General features: G+C 37.7%; 3 protein-coding genes across 4 annotated transcripts; 2 read left to right on the plus strand and 1 right to left on the minus strand.

The window, feature by feature from the left end:
* Positions 1 to 247: 247 nt before the first annotated feature.
* On the minus strand, positions 248 to 2,618 carry LOC134657166 (uncharacterized). The gene is made up of 4 exons (XM_063512720.1): positions 2,472 to 2,618; positions 2,048 to 2,099; positions 751 to 1,525; positions 248 to 263 (listed from the first exon to the last, which is right to left on the minus strand). The coding sequence occupies exons 1-4, from the start codon at positions 2,562 to 2,564 to the stop codon at positions 248 to 250; spliced, it is 936 nt and encodes a 311-aa protein (XP_063368790.1). The 5' UTR covers positions 2,565 to 2,618.
* A 1,139-nt stretch (positions 2,619 to 3,757) lies between these two features.
* Positions 3,758 to 5,204, plus strand: LOC134656800 (uncharacterized). The gene is made up of 2 exons (XM_063512324.1): positions 3,758 to 3,885; positions 4,531 to 5,204. Exons 1-2 carry the CDS (start codon positions 3,799 to 3,801, stop codon positions 5,185 to 5,187), a joined length of 744 nt encoding a protein of 247 aa, XP_063368394.1. The 5' UTR covers positions 3,758 to 3,798; the 3' UTR covers positions 5,188 to 5,204.
* Positions 5,205 to 8,200: 2,996 nt separating this feature from the next.
* LOC134656809 (uncharacterized) lies at positions 8,201 to 9,363 on the plus strand. 2 transcript variants are annotated; one of them, XM_063512333.1, is made up of 3 exons: positions 8,201 to 8,309; positions 8,446 to 8,505; positions 8,798 to 9,363. In XM_063512333.1, exons 1-3 carry the CDS (start codon positions 8,274 to 8,276, stop codon positions 9,308 to 9,310), a joined length of 609 nt encoding a protein of 202 aa, XP_063368403.1. In that variant the 5' UTR covers positions 8,201 to 8,273; the 3' UTR covers positions 9,311 to 9,363. The 2 variants fall into 2 exon arrangements, with proteins under 2 accessions (XP_063368403.1, XP_063368402.1); XM_063512332.1 differs by lacking the exon at positions 8,201 to 8,309 and having other exon boundaries at positions 8,320 to 8,505.
* Positions 9,364 to 12,256: the final 2,893 nt, after the last annotated feature.

Genomic DNA, 12,256 nt, shown 5'->3' on the forward strand with positions numbered 1-12,256 from the left:
ATATCTGATAAATTTGCCTAAAGCTCTCGAAATGGAAGTATGAATTTTTGATGCCATTTTGTACTGTTAGAAACACAAGAGTTTATATATTGTGTAACTAAATTATGTATGACTTCCTAGTTCCTATAATACTTAAGTAAGTACCTACTTAGAGTACGTTTAAACTTGTCATTTGCATTATTTATCAACTAAATATCTTAGGTACAGAAAATAATATGAAATCATTGAAAGCCGTCATATACCAAATTTATCTTGCACGACACCTAGAAAAGGTTCTCTTTAATTTTTTTAATCAGCGTGCAAGTTTGCATTTTATTCTCTCGAGTGCATTAAATACAAATTTTAGAAACTAGCTAGCTTGAGTCTCAATATTAGAATGAGGACAAACCCACTACTTTGCATCCTTTGCAATTGTGTATATAGGAGTACTTACTGAACAAAGGCATCGCATCGCGTGCATACTTCATGAAACGATAGTGTGGGCGTGGCCAAGTCCCCTTAACGAGTACCTAAAGGTAATTCACAAGGTCTAACCTAAAATCACGCCATTGTAAATTTATGAAAATTGTGTTTATTGCAATAAATATGATTAAAACTAAATAAAAGTATTAAAAGTATTTGCACTTGCAAGGCGGCAGCGGCTTGGGCTCGAGAGAGCATGGAATCGGCGGCGGCAAGATGAAGCTCTTCACGGGGATGGGCTGCGGCGGCGGCGCGCAGCCGCACGGCGGCGCCGGCGCGGGGTAGTACGCCGGCGGCGGCGGAGGAGCCGACAGGTACATCGGCGGTGGCGCGGGCGCAGGGAGGAAGAGCGGCGGCGGACAGGCAGGAGGCGGCAGCGCGTACTGAGGAGGCGGCAGCGCGTACTGAGGAGGCGGCAGCGCGTACTGAGGAGGCGGCGCCTGCAGCAGTAAAGGAGCTGGTGGCGCAGCAGGCTTCTGGTACACTATCTGCGGTGGAGGCGGCGGTGGTGGAGCCATCAAGAGTTGTGGAGGCCGAGGTGGCGGAGCCTGCAACAACAACGGCTGCGGCGGAGGCGGGGGCGGGGGCGCCGCGTAGACAACTTGCGGCGGAGGTGCTACCGGCGGTGGGAGTAAGCACGGAGGCGGCGGGAGTAAGCACGGAGGCGGCGGCGGGAGTAAGCACGGAGGCGGCGGTGGGAGTAAGCACGGAGGCGGCGGTGGCAGCATTAGAGGTGGAAGGGACGGCGCCGGGAGGACTAATGGCGGAGGCGCACATGGAGGTGGGGGAGGTAATAGAAGGGGTGGAGGAGCCGGCGCCGGCAAGTATAAAGGTGGTGGCAGAGCCGCACAAGGGGGCGGCGCGGGTAAAACAATTGACGGCGGGGGCGGCGGAGGCAATACAAGGGGTGGAGGTAAACACGGCGGTGGGGCCGAAGCATAGAGAAGCGATGAGAGTGGTGGTGGTGGCGGCGCGTTGGCCGGCATCAACAGAATGGTCGGCGGCGCATCAAGACAGTCATCTGAAATGTGATTATAGTTAGAATGCAATATAAAAATAAATACTCACGAAACGCTATAACGCAAATACGCGATTACGTCTAATGTTCAATACATTTTTAGGGTGCCGAACCCAAAGGGTCAAAACGGGACGGGACTATTACTGTCCGTCTGTATCTCATGGGCCGTGATAGCTAGGCAATTGAAATTTTCACAGATGATATATTTCTGTTGCCGCTATAACAACAAATATTAAAAAGTACGGAACCCTCGGTGGGCGAGTCCAACTCGCACTTGTCCGGTTTTTATTAGGCAAACAGTGTAAGTTTGTTAATTAATATTTAGGAACACTTACTTTTAAGAGAGAAACTAATCATAAAAGCTATTAACTACCTACGTAACAAAAAAGTACCTAAGATGCATATTTAATAACGTAACGTAATTTTTAAGAAAACAATATGTTACATACCTAAAAGAAGCTTCTTCTTCTTGAATAACCTGTAAACAAAATAGTTATATTAATGAAATTTTGGAAATCATTACTTTTACGTTATTTTACAGATTTATAAGCATTGGTATAGGTACTTACGACGCCAAAGCTGCCTTCTTGCATTCTGTCAAATCTTTTAGTGTCTCAAGCTGAAATAAAAACGTATCAATTATATGTCGCTATCAAAAACAACACAAATAACAAATAATAACAATTCACAAACATATCATGAATAAAAAAGCTTTTTTGTAGCAACGATTATTTAAATATTTCTTAAAAGGGGCGTAAAGCCTGAAAATTTGCGCGAAACTTGCTATAAAAATAAATGAAACTTAGGCATGTTTTCGTGATTTGTTCTATCGAATCCAACGTTAACCTTTTTAGAATCTGCCCTAGCAAAATATTCTAGATTCCGAGTTTTTAATAGCGTTTGCCTTTGATTAAAACGTGTAAAATTTTATATATTATAAACTAAAATTTCGCGTTAAGATTATAAAACTAGTTCCTTATTTACTATTTACCAGACACAACCCCTTCTCACTACAGCAAGCCTCTGTGTGGCTCGTGGCCAGAAGCAATATCCCTAGGGAGGACCAAAAAATGAGTCCCCCCATTTTTGGTACTTCTCCAACACAAACCGAAAATATTTATGAATAAATGCTTACCTCAGAATCTTATATAAAGATACGTAAGGTGGTTTCGTATGCTGACGCAATTTGATAGCGGCTGTATCGATAGGCCTTCGATCCTGGGAACAGTTGCTCAATTTCTCCTATGATAAGATCGAACGTGGTGATATAAATGAACAAGTTATAAAATCGGATGAAGTAATAAGCTAGGTTTTATTGTGTAAGTACTCGATTGTTGAATAACACAAAACACATGATGTTTTAGTCTTCTTGTCTCGGATTCGTACAACAAATACCCATATCTACCTATACTGGACTTGGTAACATTCCACAATCCACATTTAGGTTTTTTTCGCTAAATGATACTAGGTACCGTTTGTGAATTTTGAGGAAAAATAAAGTAGGTATAATCTGAACGAAGCTACGAATAGAACGTGTAGTAGGACGATTCGTCTTAAGTACGACATAGGTATATGCACAGTCCGTCCGTCAAGTTATATTCTAAAGAAGAGCACTTATGTTAATGGAATATAAAAATATACAATCACTTGCCTGAAAGTATTAAGTCGTTGGATGGAGTTCAATTTAAACGCAAGTTGAAAGATTGGCTGCTGTATAAATGTTATTATGATTTAAATGAGTATTTTTTGGAATTTAAACCAACGTTATTTAAGTATTTCTTAGACATTGAATTTAGTTGTTGAAGATTTATTGTACGCTCGAAATGGGCAAAATTATTGATACCTTTATAATTTATAACATGTTATACTTTTTACACAATTTTGACAATAAAATATATCTTATCTTATCTATCAGAAAGATAGATATACGTTGCTTGAATGTTCATGCCAAGTTTCATGGAATGTAATTATATATGGCGTTTGAAAATGAGACCGTAACGATTGTATGGGAGCGGCTCTTGGGTGGCCGTTTCGTGACTCTTTAACTTTTTCGATCGAATTTGTACAGTAAAATATGTAAAAATAAAAGTCATGTCCTCATGGCCAACAGAAATTGGAATTTACTTAATAATATAATTATGTACTTTCTTAACAATGGGATGACGCAGAAAATACAATACGCCAATGAATACGTTTGCACAATAAACTCCTTTGTTGTTGTGTAACGTGTTTTATCGAAAACAGATCTGATAATAAACAAACGTAATCTTTTGAAAAGGAAATTATAATATTTATAAGCAATCGAGTCCGGTTTATTTATGTCATATACAGAAATGGAGGTTACCCGACTTCACGCAAGAAGGATTTGTAAATTATTAATACAACTCAGCTTATTCTTTATGTTCGTAAGTATTAGTTTGTTTAAATATCACAAGCTCTACATTTTTTTTTTGTTAGCCTGGATTAGTATCCCACTGCTGGGCAAAGGCCTCCCCACCTTTCCTCCAAGCTCTACATTATCTTCATAATATTTGAAAAGATGTACCCTGATCAAGTAGGTACTACTAGCCCCGATACATATGTTCTCGTCTAATCAGAGCATTTTCTGAGGTTCTCTCGTTTGTACAAAAATAAGGTTTTTGATATAAAAACAATAGCTACCTATGTTAAAATTTAATACTAATGCAGTTTTAATTTTTTATGGAAATATTATACATTAAGAAAGAAATTTAACACATGTAGATATACATAATTACTACGTAAAGCAACACGGCTTTACCAGTGTAGGAGAGGACAATATGATTTGGAAAATGTTTTTAAAAAGTCCATGTTTTCCAAAATAAAAGTATTATGTTCTCTCATATCAAGTCTAACATTACCACGAGTATTATGGGTCCCATTTCTGAGTCGTTTGATCTATATCTACGTGTAAAACTAAATAAAATATTTGTTTTTCACTGGACAAACTGCATCGGTGCTAGTAACGTGCTAGTACTTTAAACATGGTTGACTCCAGTTATTATATACATATTCTGTAATTATTCTTTCAGATTCAAACATCACATGGCATCAATCTTGGTCTTATCGCTGGTGACTTAAAGAGGTCTGGACCTGGGCCCTTAGTAGTTCGAAAAGTATCACACCACTCGCCAGTCATCATTAATGTTAATCCCGGATTACCAAAACTTCCTGGTATAGCAACCTTACCATATCCTGTGCCAAAATCACCGAAACTTCCTTGTTTAGCATCTTTACCTCCAAAACCCTTCCCAAAGTTACCAGCAAAACCTCCGCCCAAACTTTTAAAGACCTCTAAATTGAAAAGATCTCCATTATTACCCACGCTTCCTCGACTGCGATCTGTTTTTCCACCTCCACTTTTGCTACCTCATTTGATACCACCCCTGATCCCCCGTTTGCCACTACTTCCTATTATACCACCTATAATGCCTGCGCCTACTTTATTGCCATTCCTGCCACCTCCGTTGCTCAGAGCTCCGAGGCTGCCGACATTGCCACCATTTCACCCGCTTAAATTACCGATTCTCAGGAAATCTGCGCTGGAGAAAACATTAGGTACCGTTAAACTGCCGCTCACAGATAAAGCAATAAGAAGAAAAATTTCTAAAGACCTTCTAAATCTAAAAATTAAAGGTTCTTTGACTACCCCTGAATATTATAGATTTAGGAAACTATTACTTATTTAAGGAGGTTGTTTTGAATGAGGTTAGATTAAAATAATTATTTTTGCAGGGATATTCCGACGTAAGTCTATTCTGCGGCGACCTTTTAGTTTGTTGTGATGTGTTTACTTGGGAAAACAGCGATATGGGATGAAAAGCGAGTATCGCGGATTTGTGGACCAAGCCTACAATTATTATTATGGATTATAATTAAAGTGATTTAAAGCAAAAAAAAAAACAAAAGAAATTAGACCAAGCTTCAGGAGGACCAGTAATAAATGTATACTTTAGTGTAGAATACCTATTTAATTCCTATTTAATGTTTTATTCGTGATAACGAACATCGTATAATGTTTTATAAATCATTATATGAATATTATAAGGATGGATGGTGCAATAAACTGTTTCGCCTTTTTCTTTTAGTTTATTTTTTTATTAACACTTAGGATTGAATAACAAAAGGGTAATGTAAACCTAAACTAACATAATACATAACTTTATAATAATATAGGCGCATGACGTACCCAAATAACCTCAATCAAATGTACCTTAACCTTTTCGACGCCGTGTCAAACAAAAAAGCTGTCACGCTGACGCCACGTCTGAACTGAAATTGAACTTTATGAATATGCACGTAGGTCTATGTCGTTCTGTGGTCTGTGACCGATTAATCGGTCTTTGACGTTGAACGTACGGTGCGGTCATTGGCGTCCAAAAGATTAATTAAACCATTTTTTTTTTATATTTAATAGCTTATGTACTTTCTATCGAACACACACGAATAGCTTTATTAGGTGACATATATGATATCATTGTTTTATTTATTCTATTCGTACAGCATTTCAGTCGGAGTTGTTTATAAAGTACTTACTATTAATTAAGGGGCCCACTGAATACCAGTCCGCCGGACGATATCGGCCTGTCAGTAGTCCGGAACTGTCAGCTTTTTGTTCTAACTGAGAGGCCGATATCGTCGCAGGCGGGCTTTTAATCAGTGGGTCCCTTTAGGCATGCACCATTACGTCGTTGCCAAGGGTATAAAAAGTATAAATTAATATTAACATAATTTCCTTACACGCTCAATCCAATCTAACAAATACGCCGTTCTGGCGCTGCGTCTGCTTGACATTGCGCGCTTTGTACAGTACTAGCCTTGCATCATTGACGTATAATATCTAAGGACGGGCTAATGGGGCACTAAAAATCGTACTAGTTCAGCGGTGTTACTCACAAATTCCAGCCAATCGTGCAGTGTAACGCAACTAGTTGCGACCAATAGCGCGCGTAATGCGAACTCGTCAACCAATCGCGCGTATGATGCGAACTCATCAACCAATCGCGTTGTAGCGATTTCACACCGCTGTACTGGCCCCTGTCATGCCTCATTTTTATTGCCCGTAAAGCCAGTCCCTAGATATCTATGTCAATGCCTTGCATGAGTTTCGCTAGCTGGGCGCATAATGAAGGGAAGAAGGGCGCATTCGCCAGATATGAGACCCGCCTTCACAATATATCAATAATATTTGACAGAAAGTTACAGTATTCAGAATAAAATTAAGACAAACTAGACTGACGTTTGTGGACGTTCATGATATTATTTAATATATAATAATATATATATTTTTTAATTTATTACGTTGTAGTATTATAAAAACACTTTACAAAAATCATGATTTTAGTCGTTTACATTTTCACGAGAAACGTCTAACCACAATACGTACCTATACAATTTAAAAATCTTACCAATTATCCCTATCTAATTCTGAATATCACTGCAGTATGAATAGCATCCAATAAAAATGGTCCTTTACGTGGTCTGAGACCACTTCCGGTCCCTGAAAACACTTTCAATTGTCAGCAAATTCACAAAACAAAACTGCCCTACGTATGTTGAATCTATCCGTCTTAGGTTTTCACTTCTAATCAGCTGGTGTTTGCAGTTAGAAAGTCTTTCACTCGAGTTTGTAGTCCTTAGCGAAGTCCATGATACTCTTAAACCCGCGCATCGCCATGTCTTTAATCTTCACCAGTTGCGCGATGAGCGGATAGGCGAAGGGCCGGTCCTCGGCCCTGCTGGTGAAACAGTCCCAGGTCTCCGGCTTAAGCAGCGAAGCCCGTACTAGACGACTGCCCTGAAAAAAAAAGAATAACTATAAATAGGATATCTCAAAAAAAATAATATTCTCAAATTAAATTATCTTACACAGATCAACTGCAACAATCTAACCTAACCTAACCTATCCCCAAACGAAGAAACTTGTACTATGGGTACTATTTTAGGCGACGATACTTGTATAAGTATCGATAAATACGTCGTGGTCGTGTTGTATAGATAAATACATACTTAGATACATCAAAAACATCCATAATCAGGAACAAATATTCGTGATAAACACACCAATAAATGCCTCCTGCTTATAGGCACTTAGGTCACTATCGACTAGGCTACGAGGCCCTAAAAAAGGATATTTGATATGTGACTCCAAAATCGACCAAATTAGCCGTCTCACATCTCACGACGTCTACCTATCTACTGATCCAAACAGTGTATTCCCATTTGTCGCCTCCGCCATACATGAGGCGGGGACAAATGGGAATGTTTCATATGAATGTACCTATTCTCATCTGTGCCCGGGGGAACGAATACGGTACGAATACACCTTCCAAATGGCTTAAGAATTTAATGTAATTAAATTTCAATTAACTTTATATAATGGCAGGTACCAACCTCTGTCACAGTCGCAACGAGCGCGATGACCACCACCAGTTTCACAAACGGATACCTTCCTAAGTTCATTCTCAAAGTAAAACTTGGCAATCAAATAAAACAAAAGACTGCCGGCATAACAACTCCGCGTTATCCACTGCATCGTCGACAAGTCTACTACACATTTAACGAGGACCACTTGGAAAGGAGACACGTAAAGTCGATAAGACACAGGAGATATAAATGTAATGATTTGTAATGATTCTGTCAGTTGTGTAATTGACCTTGTGTGAGCACAAGAACTGGGTCGCTCTTGCGAGCAGCCTCCGATTTGCTGACGATGCGCCGAGATGTGAAAACGTGCCGTCCCTCAAACTAACATGAACCGAGTGTAGGTTTGGAAATGTATCGAATAGCGGTTGTTATTGTTTTATTCGAGGTTAATATATGTTTTGTTTATTTATCGAGCTGTAGGTAGAAAATAGCGAACTGCTTCGTCGACATTTTTCGACTACCTTTTGTGACAAATAATGGTTAGTTGCAGTAGTTGTAATACGTGTTGTTGGGTGTTTCAGGTGATTGGTGTAGCGCCGTCGCCTCTACGGGTTACCATTAATTGTGGATCACATGAAAGTGTAAGTAAAACACAAACATGTTATTATTTCTAACTAGAACAAATAAATACTGAACGGATTTCCGACTGGAAATCAAATCCAGGAAAAATACTTACCGACATACCGTTATTAATTACATTTATATCCCGTTTTGATGACAGTAACTTGAGGTTTAAATAGTGGAAGGAGAAGAAAACTTGAGAGGTTATCGTTTACTTAACCGTAAGTACTAGGTTTTTTCCTCCTCAGAAATATTTAAGCGTACTTAACCAACAAAGAAAAAAAGAATCATAAGTTCTTTTCATAATTCCAGGACTCATCGATCCTCCGTTCTATCTCGAAAACTAAATCAGCACAGAGCAAGGGGACTTTTGACGTGAATTCGTTCTGCGACCTCATCCACAATGCCATCCCAAAGGCAGTACAAGACGGCAGATTCGTCGTGGCGGATCAAGATGACATGGACCAAGAAGGATATGGTGATACACAATCGCCCATAGCCATAGCCCCACCTAAAGGCTTCATACCGAAGCTAGGTTTGTCCAGAATCAACAAACCAAAACTAAGAATCCCAGCAATAAAAGTTCCACGACTAGACTTAGCACTTAATAAACCGATAAAACCACCAGTGTTGGGATCTTCGATGATCTTCAAAACATACAGGGATTCTTACGAAGAACCAACGAGTGCCGAAAAGATGGAACAGTTCAAGAAAGGTGTCCAGAAAATGTTGCATTTCGTGAAAATACTTGGGCAAGTTGACCAGTATTTGACAGAAAGGACTAAGATCGTAATTGAGAAACTATCAAAAACGTTCGCAGAATAGTATGATTTTATAAATTTAATTTATTAAAACTTTTCTATTTTTATACGCTATAATTTTGTTGTTTGTTATTTACCTATCCCAATACTTTCTGTATCAAGCTTCTCTGGTAGTAAAGAGGGATCGGTCTAATGATTATTTGTTGGGTGTTAATGAAAAATCATTAGACCGATTCAAAGGTAAATAAAATTCTAATTAAAACCCTTTCCACCAAAGATGCCTTAAGAGACGCCTATTAAATCTACATGCGCTCTGAAAGCCGTAGGTATCCTTTCCGGTGGTTCCGTACATATAAGCGCCATCGGCATAGATGTTTTAAAAAGCTGCGCTTGTTTTCGTATTCATTAATAGCGAGCGCGAGGCTACAATATCAAATCAATAACATATTTTTGAAATCTGACAACCGTTCCAGCATCATGAAACTTACTTATATTATATATTTTTTAAGGGTACCTCCGGGATTCTACTACATGTAAAGTGGAAATTATATCATTTTTCTTTACAAACTTTTAAGATTTTAGAAAATGGAAAGCCCCTTAAATTTCGAAAACAATAAACCTAGAATTGCTATTTGTCTACAGATTACAGAAAAACCTATTAGATTAGGTCAAGAGTGGGTCAATACCTACGAGTATCTATAATACCTACGAATGGAATAAATTGGATACTGCCATAACAATAACAACTAAGCAGGTAGGTATATATGTTATTTTTCTAGGACACTGGGTTGTATATTTCAGTGATTCTCATGCAAAACTAGAAATACAGTCACAAAAAAAGGTAAACACCGACATTTGAATTTTGAATGAAAGCATTTAGCATTTATTATGGACATTTTTCGTTCCCGGTAGATTCTAGAGTTGTAAAAAAAAAATTCAAAAATTTTAACTCAATAATGACATCTCTCCACAGTTGGGGGAAAAGCTAATTAAGAAATTAATTAAATAACTTTCACTACTACCGTTAATTACTTATTACCATACAATTCACCGAAAAATTCATTATTTGCACTCTGAACCATACACGGATCTCATTATAAATTTCGATATAAAAAACAATACGGAGCGCCGTCGCGCTTTAGAGTTCGTTCACAGCATTGCCTGGAAACGATCACCTCGGTAAGTTTTTTTATTAATTATTTAATTCAACTTCAAAGGAATTCGTGTATTTCGTTTGAGTAGATTTTTCCCAGTTAGTACATACGTCTGGCCTGAACAGGGTTAGTACGTATAATTTACTATTTAATACCTTCGTAGGTGTTTAAGCATCATGCAATCCATATGTCATATAACCCTTTGTGTATTGGTACTTATTGTCTTTATATAAACAAAAAGTATATCATAATTTACGTGTTATTATTATTATTAAAGGTTACACAATAAAACTAAGTATTTATTGAGAAAAATCTTGTGCCAGAACTTATTTATATAATAGTATATGATCGAATGTGTAATCTTCTTATTCCTGTAATTTATTTCGTGCTCTACCTGTTTTAAAAGTTTTCTGTTCTTTATATCCTGCTACCCCAAGGTTGTCTGGAAGAGATCGCTTACAGCGATAAGACCGCCTGTTGCTACCTTTATTTACACTGTAAATCTGTTATTGTATCTTTCTTTGTGGTGCAATAAAGTGTATTTACTTACTTACTTTTATAAGTTCGTAATGAAAAACTGTTATAATATATAGTGTGTGAAACGGGTTAAAAGTGTTAAAACCCTCTAAAATAAAACTCTGCAATAAAAATAGAACAACTAAAAGGGAAAGAATTGGTACACGTGTAGTGTTAATGAATAAAAGAATGCCAGGATACATAACTACAACGATCAATGCATTCTAATCAATTCGCTGACCTAAATGTAACCCGACTACCGCGAATGTATATAAAACATTAGTTTCTATATTCATACTCAACATTGTATGCGCCCTTTAAATATTTAAGTAATATGAATTAGGTTAAAATCAAACATCTTTATGAGCCCTTACCCAACAATGAATGCCCGTTCGTCTGTCTGTTTGTGGCCTAGTTTCTGAGCTACCCTTAGTACCTACTAGAAAGTAATTACAGTTCTCAAAACAAATTCTACAAGGGAGATATTTTGTTATTTATTCATAATAGTACATATGTTTCTATAGGTCAAATCTTGGAACTTAAGTTAGGAACACTTTCGTTCGGTTGGCCTCAAATTTGGTATCCTTATGACAGGCCATAATATGATATCCAGATTATCAAGCTGATCTGATGACGGAGACCGATAGTAAAGGATCTACATCTAGGTAAAACAACCTGTTTGGATTTATTAGAAGCGTCTGGATGAGTAGTAGGTGATGAATGAATGTTGTAAGAAAATTAAATTTGGCGATATAAACTTACTTCGGTGGGGTAACAGAAACTATGGGGTCAAGAGAAACACTCGTAGGGAAAATAAAACAGAGATACTTAAAGATATGAATAACGAAGTTAAATGGTAATATTACTAAAAATGAAACAAACGCAGAAGGACCGAGTGAAACAAATTTTTCACCACACCAAGCGACGAAAATACTAGCTTTAAAATATCAAACAATACATCACATATTTTCGATTTACGAATCACTTACCAAATTATTCAAAATTAAAACTTTTACACTATGGAACTCCTAGTGTAAATTTCATTCGATAGCGTGATGGGCGTTTGCGTTATGTCAATTTTTGTATGGAATTTTGAACAGCGCGCCAAGCGGGACGTTTTGGAAACTCAAAATCACGCTATCGAATGAAATTTACACTAGGGGTTCCATAGTGTAAAAGTTTTAATTTTGAATACTTTCGTAAGTGAAGAGCTATATTGCATTACAGAGTAAAATAGTATACCTACAATAAATACAATTATTCCTGATTAAAACAAACCAACAGCGCATAAAATTATCATAATACGAATATCTGAAGACATTATGTGGGAATATAAAAAG

Source organism: Cydia amplana, chromosome 19, assembly GCF_948474715.1.
Source record: "Cydia amplana chromosome 19, ilCydAmpl1.1, whole genome shotgun sequence".
In the NCBI taxonomy this organism is placed as follows: Eukaryota; Metazoa; Arthropoda; class Insecta; order Lepidoptera; family Tortricidae; genus Cydia; species Cydia amplana.